This window comes from Dipodomys spectabilis, unplaced genomic scaffold, assembly GCF_019054845.1.
Source record: "Dipodomys spectabilis isolate Male_0828 unplaced genomic scaffold, ASM1905484v1 ptg000319l, whole genome shotgun sequence".
In the NCBI taxonomy this organism is placed as follows: Eukaryota; Metazoa; Chordata; class Mammalia; order Rodentia; family Heteromyidae; genus Dipodomys; species Dipodomys spectabilis.
This window is the reverse complement of record NW_024870996.1, coordinates 2,348,088-2,370,949: the sequence shown is the minus strand read 5'-3', so window position 1 is coordinate 2,370,949 and position 22,862 is coordinate 2,348,088. Positions and strand designations below refer to the sequence as shown.

The 22,862-nt window shown below is 33.7% G+C and overlaps 1 protein-coding gene across 1 annotated transcript in view; it reads right to left on the bottom strand.

Moving 5' to 3' along the window:
* LOC122127997 (gametocyte-specific factor 1-like) overlaps positions 1-22,862 on the bottom strand; it is a 33,486-nt gene that overhangs the window by 8,299 nt on the left and 2,325 nt on the right. Inside the window, exons 3-5 of the mRNA XM_042702301.1 lie at positions 21,450-21,576; positions 20,870-20,905; positions 20,447-20,498 (exon numbers count right to left, since the gene is read on the bottom strand). Of these exons, the coding sequence (XP_042558235.1) occupies positions 20,447-20,498; positions 20,870-20,905; positions 21,450-21,576 (215 nt within the window). The remainder of the gene's footprint in view (positions 1-20,446; positions 20,499-20,869; positions 20,906-21,449; positions 21,577-22,862) is intronic.

Below are 22,862 nucleotides of genomic sequence, written 5' to 3'. Positions count from 1 at the left end.
AGAAAGGAAAGAATTTGAAGAAAGTGAAGATCAAAGCTGTTACAGCGATAGTGAAGGAACTGTTATTTGGGTTTGAAAACTAAAAGGACATAGACAAGGTCAATAAGAACAGTGTTTTGTCGAACTAGTAGAGATATGTTACATTGATAAAATTTTGAGATGTGAAAATGAAGCCATAAAATTCTGGATTCATGCATTCAACATGCCTGTTGATTATAAATGTTGGGAACAAATGCTTTTATCTTGACCTTAGAGCCATTATACAAATATAATTGTCATGAACTTTATTTACAGTTATTCTGTGAATTTTCTGAAGACTTTGTTTAACCAAGAGATTATAGATTAAATTGCAGCAGAGACAAGACTAATTTATCCTACAGTTCCAAAGAGTGTCCAATGTATTCACATCAGTTTGGGATTTTAATGAAATATCATTAGATATGGTTGAATATCTTATCAGCCTATCAATTATAAATGTAGGACAAGTAACACCAAGTATTAGGTTGAACATACAGCTATACTGATATTACTGAATACTACCAGAATTGATTTTTGTTTTAGAATAGAAATGTCTTATTAGTCATTAATATATATGATTGCATTATATTTTATTTAAATGTAGTCCTTGCAGGGATAACTCTATGCTATAATAACCCTTACAATCAACCTGGCTTCATTTCTTATATGTAGGAAGTGCTCTTATAAACATCAAGCTTATATTGAATGTCTTGAGACATTATCCCCATCTGTTGGATTAAATACCTAAAAAGATAAGACATTTTGCTTTAATGCCTATCTTTCATTTTCTCATACATATTTTCAAGGGAAGGATTCTGATGTAATAATAATACAGTAGTGACTTGGAATAACACGACATCTAGGATCCAATATTAATTCTGTTACTACTTAGCTCCAAAATTTGTGGATATTTATATTTCTCCTGGGTAAACTAATAAACTCCAAGAAAAACTCTGAAGAAGCTTTTCGATTCTAATATCACTGTTTGTCTCAAAATGCCTTATTTTTTTCTATTTTCTTCCTTTCTTTTTTTTTTAAATTGTGAAAATACAGTACAGAATTGATACAATTACATGGGCAAGGTAGAGTTTCCACTTCTCATCCTTTCACCTCTTCGCGCCCCTCCCCCTCAGCCCGGCCAAAATTGTAAAGATCGTTTTTCAACATAACGACTTGTACATATCATTTTTGCGATGGGCCCACCTGTATCCCTATTTAAATGATTTGTTTTTTACCTTCCCCACCACAAATTATACAAACATCAAATACAATGAAAGCAGGGGTTATACCATGGGGAAGGGACATACAAAGCAACAAAGAAATAGGTATTCAGACATTGCCCCATTTGTTAGGAAATGGAAAGACTTGCAAAAAATTATATTAAGTGAAATAAGCCAAGCCCAAAGAAACATAGGTCCCATGGTTTCCCTTATTTGCAATATCTAGTATATGTATGAGTCAAGCAAAAAAGGTCAGATAATGTGATGTTAGGAAAATAAACCCTTAGATATGTATTTTACTGTTTTTTTTTCTTTCATGCATTTGTTTCTAACACATTTATAAGTTTATTTCTTTGTTGCTTTGTATGTCCCTCCCCAACAATATAACCCCTGCTTTCACTATATTTGATGTCGGTATAATTTGTAGAGGAGATGGGAAAAAACAAGTCTTTTAAGGATACAGGTGGACCCGATGCAACTATGAAAAGTACAAGTTGTCATGTCGAAAAGAAACTTTACAACGTTGGTGGGGCGGGAGGATTGGGTGGGAGGGCGGTGGGGAGAGGACGCTGGGAAGGGATGTGAAGGGTAAACAAAGGAGGAGGCTGCAAAGCTTGATAAGAAATGTACACATTATCTTTCCCAAGTAATTGTAACCCCTCTGTACAGTATGTTCACAAAAAATTAAAATTAAAAAAATTAAAAAAATAGGTATTCATTTGTGTTATTCTTCCTTGCAATTGTTTCTAAAATGCTTTAAATTCTGAATCCTCTAATGTGGGTCTAAGGATATGCTGTGGAACTTTCCTTGTCAGATAGTGAATGCTAACCTATTGCTTAACATTGTCAAAGTACTGGACATTTGCGAACAAGATAAGTATTCAATTTTTTTCTTTCTTTCAAGTTTCTAACATATTTATAAGATGATTTCTTTGATGCTTTGTGTGTCCTTCCCCCATGGTATAGCCCCTGCTATTATTGTATTTGATATTGGTATAATTTGTGAAGGAAAGGGCAAAAACAAACGTTTAAATAGGAATACAGGTGGATCCATTGCAACAATAAAATGTACAAGTTGTTAAGTGGAAAAAATGAACTTTAAAGCTTTGGCCAGGGGGGAAAGGGGTGGGAGACGGGAAGGGATGGGAAGGGGAAACAAAGGAGGAGGCAACAATGCTTGATAAGAAATATACTCATTACCCTTTTGTATGGTATTTTCACAATAAAAAATAAATAAAAACAAAAAAGAAACAACTGCCTGGTCAATAAGTAGGCCATGCACTTAAAGAGAAACTTCATTGAATAGGAAATTGGAAAGGCCAATATACACATGAAGAAATGCTCAACTTCTCTAGCCATAAAATAAGTGCAAAAAAAAAAAAAAATAAAAGGTTGAGATTCCATCTCACCCCAGTTAGTATGGCTATAATCAAGACCTCTAATAACAACAGATGCTGAAGGGGATGTGGACAGAAGGGAACCCTCTACTGCATTATTAGTGGGAATGTAACCTTGTTCAAGCACTTTGGAAATGTAGTTGTTTCTTTAAGGACTTGTTGGAGGATTTAGTTTTTTGAGTTCAAAGTATATTTTAGATATGAAACTCTTGTCCATTGAATGGCTAGTAAAGATCTTCTCCCAATCTGTGAGATTTCTATTGATCTTGCTCTATGACCTTTGCCATGTTTCAATCACCATGAATTTCTATACATGAAATCTGAAAAGAAATATGAGTCTGTTTTATGGCTGTAAGACACATTACTATAGTGACACATCTTCAAGTCTCTTTGGATAATTTTATTTTAATTTTGGTAAGATATTTGTTAAACCCAAAATTCAAGGGAACCGTTTTGAGTACAACGAGTGATAATTATTCTATTCTCACAGTTGATTTTTGTGAATGAAACATTAATTTGTTTATTCTCTTTGACGCACTTTGTATAGAATTTAATATGTTTTATATTAATGATGTCTCTTTTAAGATTTTACTCTATTATTCTACCTCTTGATATTGTCTGTTATCCTTGAATGTGGCTAGTAATATACAAATGCCTACTAAGGAAAAAAGAATCGATGTTGCTAATAAAAATTTTTACATATTAGCTTGCTCAGATAGCAAATGCATCCTTTTTATCCTACAAAGTTGATAATATAAAGCACAGTAACTTCCTTGCATTAACATCGTTTGACTGCAAATCTGAACAACTTCCAGGAATAAAAAAATGCAAATGAAAACTACACTGAAATTCCTACTGACTCCTGTTAAAAAAAAAAATCATATCTGAATCTATCACATATGTGACCAAATGGGAATGCTGTTCCTCATATATTGAAAACAGAGCTCCTCTATCAATCTGCAATCCTATTCCTTTGCATTGACCAAAAGGATCACTTACAAGGACACAGTAAACATAATAACATGACTATGAATATTATTATAATTACTTAATATAGCTAAGGTATGGAACAAATACTGGTAGATCAGTCCCCTTTGGCATACTGCATATAACCATTTGTTGAAATGTTTACATCCTGTAAATTGCATAAAGCTAATAGAGAATGAATGGGTTGGAGTAGATAATGGTAATGAGGAAGATGTTAAAGAAGAATGGTACTTATTGCTTGAATTTGTCAGCTTTTTCCTTCTTATAGAAGTCTAATTATTTTGTCTGTCATTGAGCCTGAGCTCGGGCCTCGGCACTGTCTTTCAGTACTTCAACTCAAGGATAGCTCTCTACTACTTGAGCCACAGCACCACTTCCTGATTTTCATGTTTTGTGGTGCTACACATTCAAACCCAGAAACTCATGCATACTTGTCAAGAACTCTAATAGTAAGCCACTTTCCCAGCCTAAAAAAATTATTCTTGAGTCCAACATATAATAATTTTATATCAACTGATCAATTATGCTGTTCACACATTTTAGTTTGGTTTCACAACCTAGTATCCGATTAGAACAATTTAGCCATACACACGCACATTCACACACACACACACAAACACAGACACACACTCACATTGTCCCACCAAAAATTCACACTGAAAAAATGAATAGAATATGCAGCATTTTACAAACCAAGTTGCTCCAGAAAGGAATTCCAGCTTGAAAGTTTTTCATTCATTCCCTCACATCTTCCTGTTCCTTGAATAATTTATATTAAACTTATTCAACTATACAAAAACAGTTAACATGTATGAAAACTGAAAAAATAACAAAACAAGTTACATTTTAATTACATATAATATATTATAAAATTTAGACCTAATAGATTTGTGCATTTACTTGATGCAACACAATTTTTTTTATTTTTTTAAATGGTGCTAACAGTCAAATCCAGACCAGCTTTCCCTACCTATTTCCAGAGGCAGGTGCTCTTTGATTTATTTTTACTTATTTTTATTTGTTATTGTGAAAATACTGTACAGAGGGTTTCAATTACATGGGTGTGATAAAGAATACATTTTTATCAAGCATTGTAGCCTCCTCGGGGAAACAGCACAATTTTTATGTACTTCCAATCCAATGAACACTGATTCGGATTTTTAAAATTTTTCATGTTGAAAGAATTTGGAGGGGGCTGGGAAGTTGGCTCAGTGGTAGAGCGCTTGCCGTTCATGCCTGAGGCCCTGCGTTAGATTCCTCAGCTCCACTAAAGCAAAAAGGAAAAAAAACGAAAGTGGCACTGTGGCTCAAGTGGTAGAACGCTAGCCTTGAACTGAAGAACTGAGGGAGAGCACCCAGACCCAGAGTTCAGGCCCCATGACCGGACCGCCCCCTCCCCCCAAAAAAAGAATTTGGATTTAGGTTGTGGCTGGGTTTCACAGTAGTTCATTGTCTAACTGGATAGTGTATACACAACCATTGGAAAAAATACTTGATTGCTCTCATCATTTTGAACATTAGATTACTTTGTACAAAAGAACTTGGTATGAAAATTATCATACCACAACCCTGTGCATCTCTCTGTATAGACATGTGAAATTCCAATGAGGTATAAAATATCCTAATTTGGTATTTCATAGTATAAGATGTATACAGAAAATGAAGCATCCTCATTACAGACAAAACTTAATAAAATGAATGGAATGTTTACGATATAGCAAATCATGGATACATTTTCATGATTTTCATAACAATTCCTAACATAGTAAAATATTCTTGCAAATTTGAAATACATGATTTAAACCAAGTCAGAAATATCTGCAGGTGTTTGTGTCTTCAAAACTATTTAAGAATAATTATCTATATACTTACATATAAAATCATATATATTCATAGTAAATTGGATAGAGTTAGCAGAGAAAAGAAAAAAAAAACAAAAAAAATCCTCTGATTCCATTCACCATATAGTTATTTAAATTGCAGTTGAGTCAATGAAAATCAGGTTAAAATCATGGGTTAAATGTTCAAATCGAGGCATTTTGACAAAAGAATTCAATTAAGTTCTATTTATATATTTAGTTTTTTAAAATAAAATAATGTCAAATGTATTTCTCTAGTTTGGAAATAAATAACCTGAATATTCATGGGGAGATCTAAAGGTACATGAAATTAGAAAATGACAATGACAAATATACTCAAATAATTATGTGCTCTGTTCAACTTATTAATCCATGAAAAGTTGATAATTTCCCAATGAGAAAATGAAGAGAAATCCTCAGACATTGTCTCCCTAAACAACTCACCAGGACGTTCCTTCAATTGTTTCTATGATAAGAGTTCCACTTAGAATATTTTCCTCACGTTACAAAATTCAAAATAGTATACTTCGGTAAGGTGATCATGTTCATATGAATATTTTTCATTCCATACAATTCTTTTATCTTTTATATAGCAAAGCATAGACATTTATTTAAAATAGAGTAATTTTTTTTCAAAAATACATGAACAATATTTCATTGATTCTAATATGATAAAAGAATTGATCAGAGAAAACCAGAAAAATATTTCCATGTTTACTTGGATATTCCTATTGAGTTGATGAGTAAATTTAAAAAGTATAAAGAGTTTTAAATGTTTAAAACGTTTAAAAGAGTTTAAAATGTTTAAAATGGTGATAGTGATCATCACCTCATATAGATTATTTTTCTTTAATTAGAGAATCAGTGTTCAATCCAAAAAGTATTGATTGTTAGGAAGAAAGAATTTTATTGAGAACAGTACACTTTTTAGTCATTTTATATAGTTTGTTTATTTTCTTCTTACCCAGGAACATGAGATCCAGATGAAAAATGCATTTCAGTTGCCAGTTGTGAAAGTATTTCATTGTGTTCCTAAATTTTGGGGCTAAGGTATATCCAAACATAATTGTAATGTATGATACAGATACTCATTTTAGGTGCTAGATGATGTCTGAGTTCAGGCACTTTGCTGAGCAAGATATAAACAGGTGTATTGAAGAAATTAAACTAGTACCATGAAACAGTGACTCAAAAATAATTAGAAATAGTTGTAAAGCTTCAAGAAGAAAATTTAAAAATGCCTCTTTAAGACATGTTTTGTTCACTTTGGTTAGAATTGCCAGACTTCAAGTAATAGGATGATAGGATTTAAAGAATTGCACTAGTAAGGATGAAATTATTGAGCAAAATATTCAATGAGTGACCATGACAGATAAAGGTGTCATCATTATTTAAAGGGAGATTTATGCATGAAACAAATTGTTTAGATAGTGATACAGGTGGGCCCATTGCAAAAATGAGATTGTCCTACAAGATGTTATATCAGAAAACAAACATTACAACTTTGGCCTCCGGGGTGTGGGGTGGTTGTTTTGGGTGGGGAAGTGGAAGGAGGGGATATGAGAAGGTTTGATAATGTGAAACAAAGGAGAAAGAAACAATGCTTGATAAGAAATGTACTCATTAACTTTCTCATGTAATAGTAACCCCTCTCTATAGTTTTTCTCAGTTAAAAATATGGAAAACTAAAGGAGCTCTTTATACTAAACTCAATCATCCTAAGAGAATGGATATTGCCATGTTACCAAGAGTTGATTACACAAACAGGGAAATAATCATCAAGCATTGCAATGGTCTAAAGGGGCGACGTTATTGTAGGACTTGTGCTAGAAATGAAACAAATATACTTTCCTTTCAAACTTTTCTTCCATTGAGCATAGTATATACTTATTGGTTTGATTCCATGGAACTCAATGGTGAACATTGAGAGGACACACAGGCATATTTGCAGAAATGTCAACATGATTCTATGCAACCAATTTTCTCATACAGAAATTGAACATTTTATATTTTGATGAAATTCGTTTAAGATTATGGATTACAGCATTAAATAATTTAAAATTACTCAACAAAATTATGAATCACACACTGTTCATCAGTAGACTTAAGCAGGTCCCTTTACCAGTGTCATGTCATTTACCCAAACTGTAGCACAGTCTTGTAACTTGATTAACAGCAAGAAGTCTGACTTACCAAGTTCTTATGAAAGATTTAATGTATAACTGTGAGGAAAGTGAGGAAATATTTAGACTCACTTTCAGAGATTTCAAATGTACTTCCACAGGGAGAAAACATTTTAATTTGGTACTTAGTTGCTTGGACTTACAGAAAAATATAGGAAAAGGAATAGGACACTGAACCTGTGAGAAGCCAAACCGCTGACATTACAGAAACTAAGAACAAAGTATGGTTTTTATTTATGACAGGGTCGTTAAAAATATGATTGTACATGCAAGGAGAGTGAAGATAAACTGCATCTTTCTGATGTTTGTCAAAGTAAACCACCAAGCAGAGCAGGAAACCTTACCCTCTCGATAGATAAGGACTAACATCAAGTAGCTGTCTCAACAGCAGAGGTCACGTGCTTACCATGTGCCTTCAAGATGAGGCTGCAGTTATTCTATCATTGATAGAACCGTAATTTCTTTGTCATGATAAATCAGTTTATTGAACATCATCCCACCTTATGGCAAGTCAATGCTTCCCCGTAGGTAAAAATGATAACAGCAAAGGTTGCACAGCATGCTCTATTTTTTTCCCTTTTAAGCTTTCTGAGAACTCTGCTGTTGTTCAGTAGAATTGAACACTTGTTGGCTTTCCTATCCTTTCTAACACATATGTACTCATGTGAAGAAGGTTTAATCACTAACATATCATATATCCAATACTTACCATGTTCTTCTACCTGGACTATGAGGCAGCAGGAACTACTTCAGTTCCTTCAAAAGATAGTGTAAAAATAGTGTACAGAGGGGTTAAAATTACATGAGTAAGGTAATGAATACATTTCCTATCGAGCATTATCACCTTCTCCTTTGATTTTCCCCTACAATCCCTTGCCACCCCACCTCCTCAATTACCCCACACTCCCAAATTTTAAAGGTAGTTTTCAATATAATGTCTCATACATATTATTGTTACAACTCGTCAACCAGTATCCTATTTCAGCATTTGTTATTTCCCTTCCCTCCACAAATTAGAAAAATGTATAAAAAAGACACAGGACACTGTCATCAAATACAGTGAAAATATGGGTTATAATTTGGGGAAGAACATACAAGAAAAATAAATAAATCTCATAGAAGAGTTTAGAATCATTAAAAATAATAGCAAGAAAGTAGGAACAACTTGTGTCCCTATCTATTCATTTCATTTATCCTCTTCTTGTATAGTCATATATACATAACTTTTGGACCTTTCTGCTTCTCCTCGATTTATACTATTTACTGTAAATGAGGGAAATCATGAGACCCATGTTTCTTTGCGCTGGCTTATTTCACAATATAATTTTTTCCAAGACTTTCCATTTCCTAACAAATGGGGAGATATCATTCCTTCTGATGGAGGCATTTAATTCATTCTTAACTGCGGATTAGAAGGATAAATATGGGGAAGGTGGGGAACAGTGAATGTTGTGAATTAACGAGTTTTGTCCAGCCTTGAATAAAATTAATTGTTTACAAAGTAATTGTCTTCAAAAAGGGAATATTAGAAAAGAAATATATTTCACTTTTAGATAGTAAATAGATTGTAGAAACTGTGTCGAATCTTCTAACAAATAGGTAAATATTAGCACCCTTTTTGAGGTATATCTTTGATCATAATACAATGATTAAAAATAAAAAAACCACTGGCTATTAATGTAATCTCACTTAAATGAATTCTGTCCAAATGAAAGATTATTTTTCCTACAATATCTTCAATGATTTGTAAATGTGGTTAGAGATTTTAGATCTACATGTCTGATAATTTTCTTTTCCTTCTCCATTAATATCTGGGTTTCCTCTAGAGGAAGCAAAATAAAGTGAATTGGAACACTTCACTGCAAATTTTCTCTTCAGAGATGCTGTGAAATTTCGTCGATGTTGTTTAAATACCTGTGGATAATTTTTAAGTTGCTACTTTGGTATTTTATTAGATAAGAGTAAGAACAGCTGAGCTACATTGGCTAAAACCTATAATAGTAAGTACTCAGGAAGGTGAGATCTGAGGATAAGATTCAAAGACAGCACAGGCAGGAAAGTCCATGAGATATTTTACTCCAAATTTCCATCAGAAAATTGAAAGTGGCGAACTTTCTCAAGGGGCAAAGCTCAAGCCTTGAGCTAAAGTATGCAGAGACAAAGCCCACGCTTACAGTACAAACTCCAAGACAGACAAAAAAAAATAAAGCCAGAAGAGAAGAATTTGCAATATTTCTGTGTAACATTGAAGGACTAAAAAGCACAATGTTTGACAGAAGTGTTTCAAATTGCTCCCTGCCGTATGATGATATAACATTTTTGCAGGAAATGTATAGAGAGCTTTACCAAGCTCCGAATCTATCAATTCAAAATTTTCCATTAAAATCATCCCAATCTCATTACAAAGTGGTTTCCATGTGAGGGAGAATGTGTGATATTAATGGCCTTTTCCTACATATACCTTGGTTCTTAATAATGTGTTATATACTATCAATAGTCTTCCATGAATGTCTTACTGACAGTAGATATTTACAAATGTACAAAGTAATTTTTGGGAATATTGAGAGACGAACATTGAATTGCATTGGAATCAATGCAAAAGTTATAGGATTATTTTGTCTTGCAATGACAGAGACATAAGTTACAGGGAATTGTCAAGGGAGATATAAAAAGAATCAGCTTTTTATGATCTTAGGGGGACTCAAGAGTCTAGACTATTTTACACAATGAATAATTGTGCATAATTGAAGAATATTCAATCAAACAAAATGTGGGATTGAAGTGCATACAAGCCCAAAGCGAGTCTTTCAGGGACACCTTGGGTTTAACCAAGTGTCCATTACTTAGAATGCCTAGGATATTGGGTGAAGAAAGAAATCCGACGAAAGGACTGTTTCCTAAGTTCTAAATGTAGGTTCACCACTCACAATAGGTACGTTTGTCTGGGAATAATACGTTCAATTTCACTAATTAATAATGTAGAATATGATTAAAAATAGAAGAAAAATATATAAATAAATATAATATCAAAATATTATATTTATAATATATATTATGATTATAATATAATATATAATTATAACATAAATAAAATAATATGTGGTTACTAATACAAATTTCCCATTAATTTATGTGTTCCAAAAAGAAGAATGGGTAGGAAAATTTTACAGATTTTTTAAATCACCTAATTTTGCAACGTAGTTCTCAAGACACAAGATTCTAAATAATGTCAATATTTTTCATGTGTCATCTATACTGCAGAAGAAATGTGACTTCTTCCCATTGTCTGTGAAAGGGAAAAATAGATTTTTTGCAAGAGTATAAACAATCGACATTTATTAGTTTTGGGGGACAATGTGCACTCTTTGAAGTTACCATATTTTGTACAGAGATTTTGTGATTTATCAGAGAAGAATTTGTGCATCGTTTGAGATATTTTTAGCTATTACTAAAATATTCTGGAAAGATTAATCTGTAAGTTTGGATTGTAATTCAAGATCAGTTTATGAAGCCATATCTAATGAATATTTGTTTTCGACTTGTGTATAAATTGCCTGTCATATTTAAGGACCCCACACCCACCATATTTTAGTTCATTTGGCATTCTTTTTTTTTTTTTTTTTTTTTGTGGATTTAAAATTTTTTTTTTTTAATTTTAATTTTTATTTTTTGTGAAATACTGTACAGAGGGTTACAATAACATGGGCAAGATAATGAGTACATTTCTTTTTTTTTTTTTTTTTTTTTTTCACTTAATAGCACATGCAAAATTTATCAAGTTTATTTTTTATTTTTTTTTTTTAAATTTTCTTTTATTTTATTTGAGAACATACTGTACAGAGGGGTTACAATTACATGGGCAGGATAATGCATACATTTCTTACCAAGCATTGCAGCCTCCTCCTTTGTTTACCCTTCACCTCCCTTCCCAGCCTCCCCCCTCCCTCCCACCCAATCATACCCCCCCTCCCCCCCCCCCACCGACATTGTAAAGCTGGTTTTGACATGACTTTTTGTACTTCTCATTGTTGCAACAGGACCACCTGAATCCTTAAACGACTTGTTTGTCCCCATCTCCTCCACATGTTATACTGACATCAAATATAGTGAAAGCGGGGGTTACACTGTGGGGGAGGGACATACAAAGCAACAAAGAAATAATCTTATAAATGCGTTAGAAACACATGCATGAAAGAAACAAAAACATTAAAATACATATTTGAGGTTTCGTTTTCCTAACATCACATTATCTGACTTTTTCCGCTTGACTCATACCTATACTAGATATTGCAAATAAGGGAAACCATGGGACCTATGTTTCTTTGGGCCTGGCTTACTTCACTTAATATAATTTTTTCCAAGCCTTTCCATTTCCTAACAAATGGGGGAATGTCATTCTTTCTGATGGAGGCATAGAATTCCATTGTGTATATATACCACATCTTCTTGATCCATTCATCTACTGAGGGGCATCTGGGTTGGTTCCATGTCTTAGCTATGGTAAATAATGCTGCAATAAACATAGTTGTGCTGGTAGCTTTAGTGTGGCCTTGTTTGTGATCATTTGGGTAAATGCCCAAAAGTGGGATTGCTGGGTCATTGGGGAGCTCTATGTGGAGTCTTTTGAGGAACCTCCATACTGCTTTCCAAAGTGGTTGAACAAGTTTACATTCCCACCAACAATGAAGTAAGGTTCCTTTCTGTCCACATCCCCTCCAGCATCTGTTGTTGTTAGAGTTCTTGATTTTTGCTGTTCTAACTGGAGTGAGGTGATATCTCAATGTTGTTTTGATTTGCATTTCTTTTATGGCTAGGGATGTTGAACATTTCTTCATGTGTCTATTGGCCATCCTTCTTTCTTCTTCAGAGAAGCTTCTCTTTAAGTCTTTCGCCCACTTACTTATTGGGCAGTTGTTTCTTTGAGGATTTGTTGTTGGGTGGTTTAATTTTTTGAGTTCCAAGTATATTTTAGATATGAGACCCTTGTCCGTGGTATGGCTAGTAAAGATCTTCTCCCAGTCCGTGGGCTTTCTATTGATCTTGCTAGCAATGTCATTTGCCCTGCAGAAGCTCTGCAACCTTATACAATCCCATTTGTCCAGCCTTTCTTTGATTTGTTGTGTTTCCGAGTCTCTATTCAGAAAATTTCGGCCTGAGCCAAGGAGACCCAGGGTTTCTCCTATTCCATCCTGTAATGATTTCAGAGTGTCTGCTTTGAGTTCAAGGTCTTTGATCCATTTGGAGTTGATTCTGGTGCAGGGTGATATATAAGGATCTAGCTTTAGTTTTCTACATGTAGTTAACCAGTTTTGCCAGCACCATTTACTGAAGAGGCTGTCTGTCTTCCATTCTATTGTTTTAGCTCCCTTATGGAAGATTAGATGGCTATAGGTCTGTAGGTTCATTTCTGGGTTTTCAATTCTATTCCATTGGTCCTGAGGTCTGTTCTTATGCCAATACCAAGCTGTTTTGATTACTATGGCTTTATAGTAGAGTTTGAAATTTGGTATTGATATTCCTCCAGCAGTGTTGATCCACAACGTTCTTATGGCCAAAAGGAATAAATTTTCAAGTATATTTTAGGACGATCTCCCTTGCCAAAAAATATTTATTACTGGTTAGATTTCTATGTAATCAAAAGAATTGAAGTATTTGACTACAGATGAAATTTTACTTGGGACAGTCTTGCTTACATATATGATAGGTGTGAAAATGTGAGGTTTCTGCTTTGGAGCATATTTGAGCATCAGGATCTCCTGGTTTGCAATTTCAAATGACTATTTAGATTCCTATATAAATATTTGACCAAAAATTATTTCAACATTAATTTGTCAATATTGGCTTGAAACCTGGTGACCCAGGGATACCTGTGCATTTTTAGGAACCTCAAGAAATCAAAACAATTTTCACGTGTATGTATATGTAATACAAACCCAGTGACTTAAGAATCTACATGTAAACCTATGAGAATTGAGAAGAGTGTATGTATCAATACTCTTCTTTCTAAAGGAATATTGTCAAGGTGATGTACAGAGGAATTTGAATTACATACGTAAGCAATGAATGACTACTTTTCTCGTCATATGTTTTCACCCATTGTTCACTTTTATTGTTTTTTCTTGTTTTTTTTTTACCTAAAATCTCTATCCTCTCCCACCAGGTGTAATGTTTATTACTAACATGTAGTTTTGTTGTGATTGTTCTTGTATGGTTTGCCCATTATCCTTTGTCTCAGATTTTGTTGTTGCCCTTCCCGTACCTAATTCTCATAAACTTACATGGACTACAGTGTGTACCAAAATCAAATACAGTGACAACATTGTACAAAACATAGGAAAATAAAAGAAGAAGGCAAGTAAAGAGAAATACCTTCACACAGTATATTTTTAAAAATAAAGAAAACCAAATGATTTTTTATTTCAGAGTTTATTTTGTTTAGCCTAATATTCTATGGTCATATGTACATTACTATTAAGCTATTGTGATCCTCTTCTAGGACTAAAATGGACAAATACCAGTTTTTAGAAACAAAGGAAACCCTGAAGCCTATGTTTATTTGGGTCTGGCCCCCTTTAATTCATTTTATATATTTAACTTTTTCAATCTCGTTACCAATGGCTCTATGTCATTATTTCTAATGGCAAATAGAATTCGATTGCGTTTATACCGCACATTTTCTGATCCATTTATCTACTCTCAGGCATCTGGAGTGGTTCCTGGTTTTCCCTATGGAATGAACATAAATTTGTCATTCTAATGTAATGTGGTAGAATGTAAGTATTGACTCTATTCGGCTTCTTTTCATTGTCAGAGACATTGAGCATTTCTTCATATGTCCTTTGGCTATTCTCAATTTGCCCTCAGTGAAGTCTCTCTTTAAATATTTAGACTTCTTTTCATAGAGTGGGGTTATTGTTCAGGTTTTTCTTTTAGGGGGGTATTTGACTTGTTGAATTTTGATTATATTTCAGCTCTAAGACGCTTTTGTCTTTTTTGGGTAGTGAAGAACTTCTCCCAGTCTTTTGGCTGTTTATTTACCTATTTAGTTATGTACTTTACTATAAAGAACCTGTGAAGGTTCAAGCAATATAGTTGGTCCAACGTTTCTTTGACTTGATGTATTTGTGCATCTCTAATGAGAAAGTTTCAAAATGTTCTATGAGACCTAGTATTTCTCTATTTCTTCCATTCTGAGTATTTTGTTTAACCTCGAGGTCTGATTCATTAGGAAATTGGTTTGACACAGTGATGTATAATCTAACTTTAAGCATCTATAGGAAGTTAACGAATATTACAACACTATTTATTGAATATTGCTTTTCCATTTTACTGCGTTTACCATGCTTCTATTTAAACTTACCTAATGAAGAGTCATAATGTTTTCTTTAGAAGTGTCATTTAAAATATATGCACCCTATGTTCTTTTTTATTTTTTTGCCTTAATTGGTGTATGTCCAGTTTCAGCCAAAGAGGATTGCAAGAGCTTAATTGCTATGTATATATGAACAAAAGATTAGGGTAAGAAAAATCAACTTCAAGAAACATGAGGTTTATAATAGTTGGTGACTTACTTTAAAAAAAAAAAAAACTATGAAAAACTCTTCCTTTTTTCTTGCTATTTTTCCTTTATTTTTCATAGTGTTTCTCCATTCTTGTCACTATATTTGATTTCATAGCCTGTGGACTGTAAACTTTAATCCGAATCGGGCAAAGAAGAGGAATCAAAAACATTTGAGATAGAGGACAATGGGTGAACCAGTGCCATAAAATTCCTCACAAGACAATATGTTGGAAATGGCATTTACAACAGGGGCAGCAGGAGTTTTGAAGCAGAATAAAGTGTAAGAAAAATGGGGGATAAGGTAACGTGTAACAAGAAAACTATTCACTGTGTCACATACATACTTATAATAACTCTGTACATAACACTGACCATAAGTTTAATGAAAAAGAAGAGTATTGATACATACATTTATTTTAATATTCATAAGTTTACACACGGATTTGTATGTAGATTTGTTTTCAGTCTATACACAGACATGTGTTGATAAATCTGTTCTCTTCATATCCCTACTGGAAAAGGCTCAGGTTTCCCTGAGTCTAAAAGTTCCAAGCTGTCCTTCACAAATTAATGATGAATTCATTCCTGCTCACAATTTCTGAAAGAAAACTAAGAAATATTTGCAATTATACACTAGGTGCAGAAAAAAGCCCATAATCAAAAAGTCTCCCATTTCAACACCAACAATAAATATGAGCCACATTCTCACCTATTTAACTTCCTCATCTGTATGCAAAAGATTCAACTCTATTTATAGCATAGGAGTCCTACCAACCATTTTCACAAAGTGGATCTTCCTAAAATATGCTTCAAAAATTATTCCCTTTTGCATCAGGAATGTTTTGGGCTACAGTGCCAAATCAACTATAAATATGTGGGGGCATATATATGTGGGGCAAATTACACACAAATTGAATATGAAGATAGTCATTGAAGATGGTTCCAAAAAAGTGCTTTTGATACTCTACAGATAACAGTCCACTCTTTCTTGGAACATTTTAGAATCCTCTTGCCCTAAAAATATCGCATTTTTAGCACACAATCATGCTATCCTCACAAATTGCAATTTGCCCCCACAACAAAATAAGATTTTCATGTTATTTTGTGTATACATACATTAACCTGGTTTTTTCTGCCACATGTTTGGGAAAGAACTCCTAGAATCTTGTTTAGATGAGATTATACATGGAAATCATTGAGATGCATGAGAAGCTTGTATAGTAAGAAATATACTTCAGAATTTGGTTGAAAAATCCCTGTGAAATTTTAATGGCTTTTCTATATGGGAATATATAATTGGTGTAAGATTTGTATAAGAGGTCTAATATCATTACAGTTTTGTTATGTATTTATTGGGCTCTGCAATTATATCAATATATGAAATGGAAGATGATATTCACAGGCAAACTGAAGGAGAATAAATAATGAAGTATGATTTGTTCTCTACTGGCAAACAAATGTAGATTTTTGAATTGATTATTGAAGTTTCTATATTCCAAACTTGCCACGTCTATGTGGACAGTGACATAGTGATTTCCAATGAGGACATAAACACCCGGCTTTGCTTCTGAATTCAAGGTAAATGTGAATAGGGTTTGAAAAGGTCGTAGAAATTAAAACGAATTCACTTGGTTGAGTGAGCATCAACAATATATTAATGAATGTAAGATGTAGATGAAACAATGAGAAATAATTTGATCTCATGGATTGTTCATAGAATTATTCCTGCAAAGAAATACACAAAATATTATTTTAATTTCTATGGAAAACACTAGAATATTTATTTCTGTATTCTGCATATGAACAAGAACTAAACTAGCAGTTTGAGAGATATTCAAAAACTAATGAGAGCACATCATCAGTTATTTCCAATAAATTTCATGCTTACTTCCACTTCTCTTCCCATTTAAATTTGATCGTTGTATACAAACCTAACAAATAATGACACTTGGACCCTCTCTGCCTCAACACATTCAAACTTCATTGAACATTTGAAGTGTGAAACTACTCAATCTATTAATTCAGCGATTATTTTACAATTCTTCAAAATTTACTCTACTATCACCCATTCGGGCTCAGCCAGGCCTTGACACAGTTTCTGACAAGGTCCTTTGCAATATATTCATGGATGTATCATGCATCCAGGAAAATAGGAAGAAATACTTCACGTGGTTGTACAGAAAAGAAAATCCAGAGTGGATTTACTATATAATGTTAATGCAATGAACTTAAGCCAACACTCCATTTCAATATTTGTGAACAGATGCATAAAAAGAAATCACAAGGAGTGATTGTTTTATGAGATATATCCTACCAATGGATACATGCTTTATGGACGCAAGTAAAATATGAAGGGATACCATGCAAATACCTTCAGTACAATTACAAGAAATATTCCATAGCTCAAACAAATAAACGGCTTATCCATTCCTATTTGTGTACAAAACAAATTCTATTGTGAAGTCATAAGTACATTGTGATGTTATATCAGCTAAATATATTCAGCAGTTCAGAAAAATAGTTAACCTTTAAGACACATATGCATGTCACCTCTCAGTAATATTGGAGTCTCAGAAATATTGGACTTTGAAATGAACATAGAAAATTTCCATTAACTTAGGGTAACATTCCGACATTAACACTGCTTTCTCAAATATGTATGGTTATGAGAATTATATGCCAGAAACATATCAACATTTGGAAAATATCACTTGGATCAAGCCCAGGGTAAGAAGCTTGAATATCAATGGCCCAAGCAAAGATTCAATACTCATTGACAAAAAAGACACATGAAAAAATCCATGATAACCTGTAATTAAGTAAAATCAAAAACTGAAGGCAGAAAAAATACCCTCACTTTTCAATTCCAAGAAAACAAAATAATGTGTGCAGCATCTACTTATGGGTATTGAAACAGAGTAGGAAAAAATGTACACCATTTCAGTTAGTACATACACATCACAAAATTTCCACCCATAAATGGACAGGTAACAGACATATCTGATCACAAACACAGCTCACACACACACACACACACACACACACACACACACACACACACACCTACACACACACCTACACACACACATATATATAATTGCAAAGCTATGGTTGGATAAATCTTGAAGAGATACATCAACAAGTAGCATGGTGTTCTACACTCACAGATTCAAGAATTTACAGGTTCTTTAGTATTATCTACATTTTACATGCTAGAAACATTATGATTCCATAAGCAAGACATATTAGCATAAGGGAACAGAATGAGTAATCCCATTAGAACATATTAAGTGTTCTACTAACCAATGAAGGAAGTAAATACCACTGTCTCATCAAACATTACTCTCTGAAATTCAGAGGGTAAATAAATGATATTATTCATAGGGAATGAATAAAATCTAACTTGCTCCAAAGGAAAAAATTCAGAGTTTTTGGAAATACCAGTGAGTATGGGGCATTGTTGATGAATATTGCATTACATTCCTATCTTTGGTTATTGTTCTTGCTAGTCATTGGGCTTGAACTTTAGGCTTTGGCAAGGTCCCTGAGCTCCTTAGAGCTCTACTGTTCTACCACTTGAGCTACAGAGACACTTCCAGTTTTGAGGTGGTTAATTGGTAATGAGAGTGTCACAAATATTCCTGAGATCTGATCCTAGATCTCAGCCTCCTACAGGTCCCTAAGCAACCTGTACCAGGCTGTTTTTCTCTGTTATCCAGAGTGTGCTGATGATTTTTGAGCTTGTCTGTTCCCAACATTTATGCACACTACTTGTCTACGAGTAACCATAGTTTTCCTTAAGTAGAATACATTCTATAGTATTCAATTTTGAGGGGATTAATTGCCAGAAATGAATCTGCAAAATATCCTTCATTAATCTATAGTTATATCCTTTTGGGTCAAACATGTGAGATGCTAGAATTAACATTATCACCTGGCCTGCCTCAAGAATGGTTTGCTACCCCAAAAATTGTTTTCCACGACATTTTCATTTTCCTCTGCGTGACAGAGGATGAGAAACTCCTTAACCCCAAGAATAAATGTATTGGGTTGATCAAATACTAATTGATCTGTTCAGTTTGTAAACAGGATTTTTAGTCTCTGCTATAATCTTTATGAATTAGCAAATTGTCACCAGATGCAAGGGTGAATTTATCTATTACTATTATTCCTACTCAGCACTTTTTTCACTATATAAACTGCCAATGCATCCTTCACCTAATATTGTAATATGTTTGACATACAACAGATATTTGCATACAAATAATTAGTATTCTTACTACCATTTCACAGGAAGAATATATGAGGCCTGACTGTGAGGACAGGCTCACATAAATTCACCTTGGTCTTATGTGGAATAAGCTTTTGGGGGGGAGGTCCAGTCATGGGGCCTGAATTCTGGGCCTGGACGATGTCCCTCAACTCTTCCGCCTAAGGCTAGCACTCTACCACTTGAGGCACAGCACCACTTCTTGCTTTATTCCCTTTTGCTTATGTGGTGCTGGGGAATCAAAACCAGGCCTCATGCATGCAAGGCAAGCTCTCTACCACTGAGCCACCTTCCCAGCCATTGTTTTTTTTTTTTTTTCTAGACTGATCAGAGATGAAAATTCTTAACATTATCCATACATCTAGAATATATTGTCTCACAAAAAGGAAGAGGTCTCATATTGGCAAGCAAGACAAATGACATGATTCCAAATTAAATAAATGCTTATGAAGAATTCCAAGAAAACCCAATTACTGTTCACTTTTTCCTCTATTTGCCATCTTACCATGTCAGAGAGACTTGATGTGTTCAAATTCCATAAAATCAAGAATATAACCTATTTTGTGACTCTAGAAGAACAAGTTCATTCTAGTAATTAAAATTTTTTAAACAATCTCATAAATACTCCCTGAGATAGCATAACTTTTGTAGTTACACCTCTAATTTTGAAATTCCAATCTATACCATATCTAATGTGTATTTATACTTTAAACAGCAATGTGAAATATGAAATCCATGTATGTATTGCTGTTAAAAATAGCTCTAAATACATTTTATTAATATGTATCTTTGTAAAGTGAAAATTGTAAATCATCTCAAGAATCCCTCAAATATCTTATACTAATTTATGGAGAAAATTTAAATCAGATAGCCATTCCTATAATGTTCATTAATGAATTTTAGAAGGAAGACATAGTAACCCACCCATAAGTCCGTAATTTTATCAATTACCAATTGAAGATACTGCCATTTACACTATCATAATTGATGTGATGAGTGAATCCTGAAAACATGAAAATGGTTATAAAAAGATTGGCCCAACATAATACTGTTATCTATGGCTTCCCTGATTTAAATTTATTATAAGAGAATGAGAAGAATATTCAGATAAGGTAATCTGATTTGAAGTATTTGGGTGATTGCATTTTGTATCAGTCCTAGTGAAACTGTATTTGATTTTGCCACCTATCACAGGTTCACCAGTTCAGAGAGCAATCCAAAACTTCCTTTGTAGTGAGCAAAATATATGGTTTTATAGAAGACCAAGTTTTTTATTCATTTATCCTATTTCTTTACTTTGAATTTTAAAAGACAATAGTACATCACAAGAAAACCATCTTCTTTACCTGTTGTTGCCAGATGATTTGATTGTGCCCCAAACAAAACTTGGGCTAGGATCTTCCAAGGATTCTGCGAAAGGGAGAATTACATACTTGACTGAGGTGCTAGAATAGATTGGCTCTAACATTATACATTGATGAAGAAGAACAACAAGGTGGTTGTCCCTAAGAGACTCCCAAGAAACTTTTAGCTGGATAATAAAGATTGAAATGTATGAATTCTTACCCATGTGCAACAACATATCATTTAAATGTTTGACATGGTTTTTAATCAGTTAAGACTGCATATTTTCATATATGTTATTGATATTAGCATACAAGACAATCAAAATTGAACAAAGAAATTTTAATTTCACTAGTAAGGGAAGAAAGGATACAACAGTACAAAGTAAGTTGAGAGTAAATAATGGAAAATGCAGGAAGTTCAACAAGCGTTTTACCTTTATCCCAGTCTTCCTCAGAGGACACACATTGCCATGTACTTTCAAAACTCTTGGATTGTTTCTCATTCCATATGATGTTATCTACAAACAAAGAGAAAACTAGCATCACAATAGGATGCAGGTGCAAAGGGCCTACACTGATTTGGATTGTATTTTAATTATCAAGCTTACCTACATCATCTTCAAGGGAAGTTTTGTCCATACAAGTTGCAATATGTTCAGTGAGTTGATCTCGTGGAACCAGGTGACGAGCATTAAAGGGACAAGTAGCCAATTTGGCAGCAATGTCAGGATGATTCTGTATAACAAAAGTTCAAATATGAAGAAACATTTTCAAATTTTCACTTTTTAGATTACTTTGTTCAGGATATCTACCATAGGCTTGACACCATGCTATAGGTACTGTGCTAGTACATTCTTTTTTTAATAAACATTTTTTATTATAAAGATACTGTAGAGAGGGATTACAGCTATATGAATAATGTAATGAGTACATTTCCTATGGAGCATTGTTACTCCCTCCTCTTTTTTTCCCCTAAGATCTCTTCCCTCCTGATCTCCCCAACTCCTCTCCTCTACCCCTCACCCACACAGCTAAAGTTGCAAAGTTCATTTTCAACATGTTGCCTTGTATATTTCATTGTTACAATGGGTCAACCTGTATCCCAAACAGTATGGAGGTTCATCAAAAGACTGCACATTGAGCTTCTCTATGATCAAACAATCCCTCTTTTGCTCATTTACCCAAATGAATACAAGACCATACTAAAAATACCACCATTATTTGTCATAGCTAAGATATGGAACCAATCCAGAAGCCCCCCAGTAGATGAGTGGATTAAGTAAATGTGGTAGATACATGCAAAATGGAATTCTATGCCTCTATCTATCAGAAAGAATGATATTGCTCAATTTGTTGGAAATGGAAAGACTCAGAAAAAATTACATTAATTGAAGTAAGCCAGGCTCAAAGAAACATAGGTCCATTGTTTCCCTTATTTGGAAAAAACTAGTGTACATTTAGGATAAGCAGAAATGTTCAAAAGTGATGTACAGAGGCTTATAAAAAATGAACTCTGCAATTAAAGAGAGGATTATGGCAAGGGTAGAGTATAGTTGAGAGGTTGGAATGAAGGCATGGTAGGGGAAAACTAAAGGAGGAAGCAAAAGTGTTTGATGCCTCCATCAGAAAGAAGTACACTGCGCCATTTGTTAGGAAATGGAAAGACTTGGAAAAAATATTAAGTGAAGTAAGCCAGGCCCAAATAAACATAGGCCCCATAGTTTCCTCAATTTGGAATAATTAGTATATATCTGCGATAAGCAGGAAAGATCAGATAAGATGACTAAGCGAAATGGACCCAAGGTTAGGGACAAAGGTTTTTAATTTTCCTCCTTGGTATTATTTCTAACCTATTTAAAAGAGACCATGTGCTTTTTTTTGTTGTTTTGTATGTCCCTCCCCCATGGTATAATCCCTGTGTTCACTGTATTGAATGTTGGTTTAATTGCAGTAGGGTTAGAGAAATAACAAAATGTTTATATAACTTGACCCATTGCCACAATCAGATGTACAGGACATTA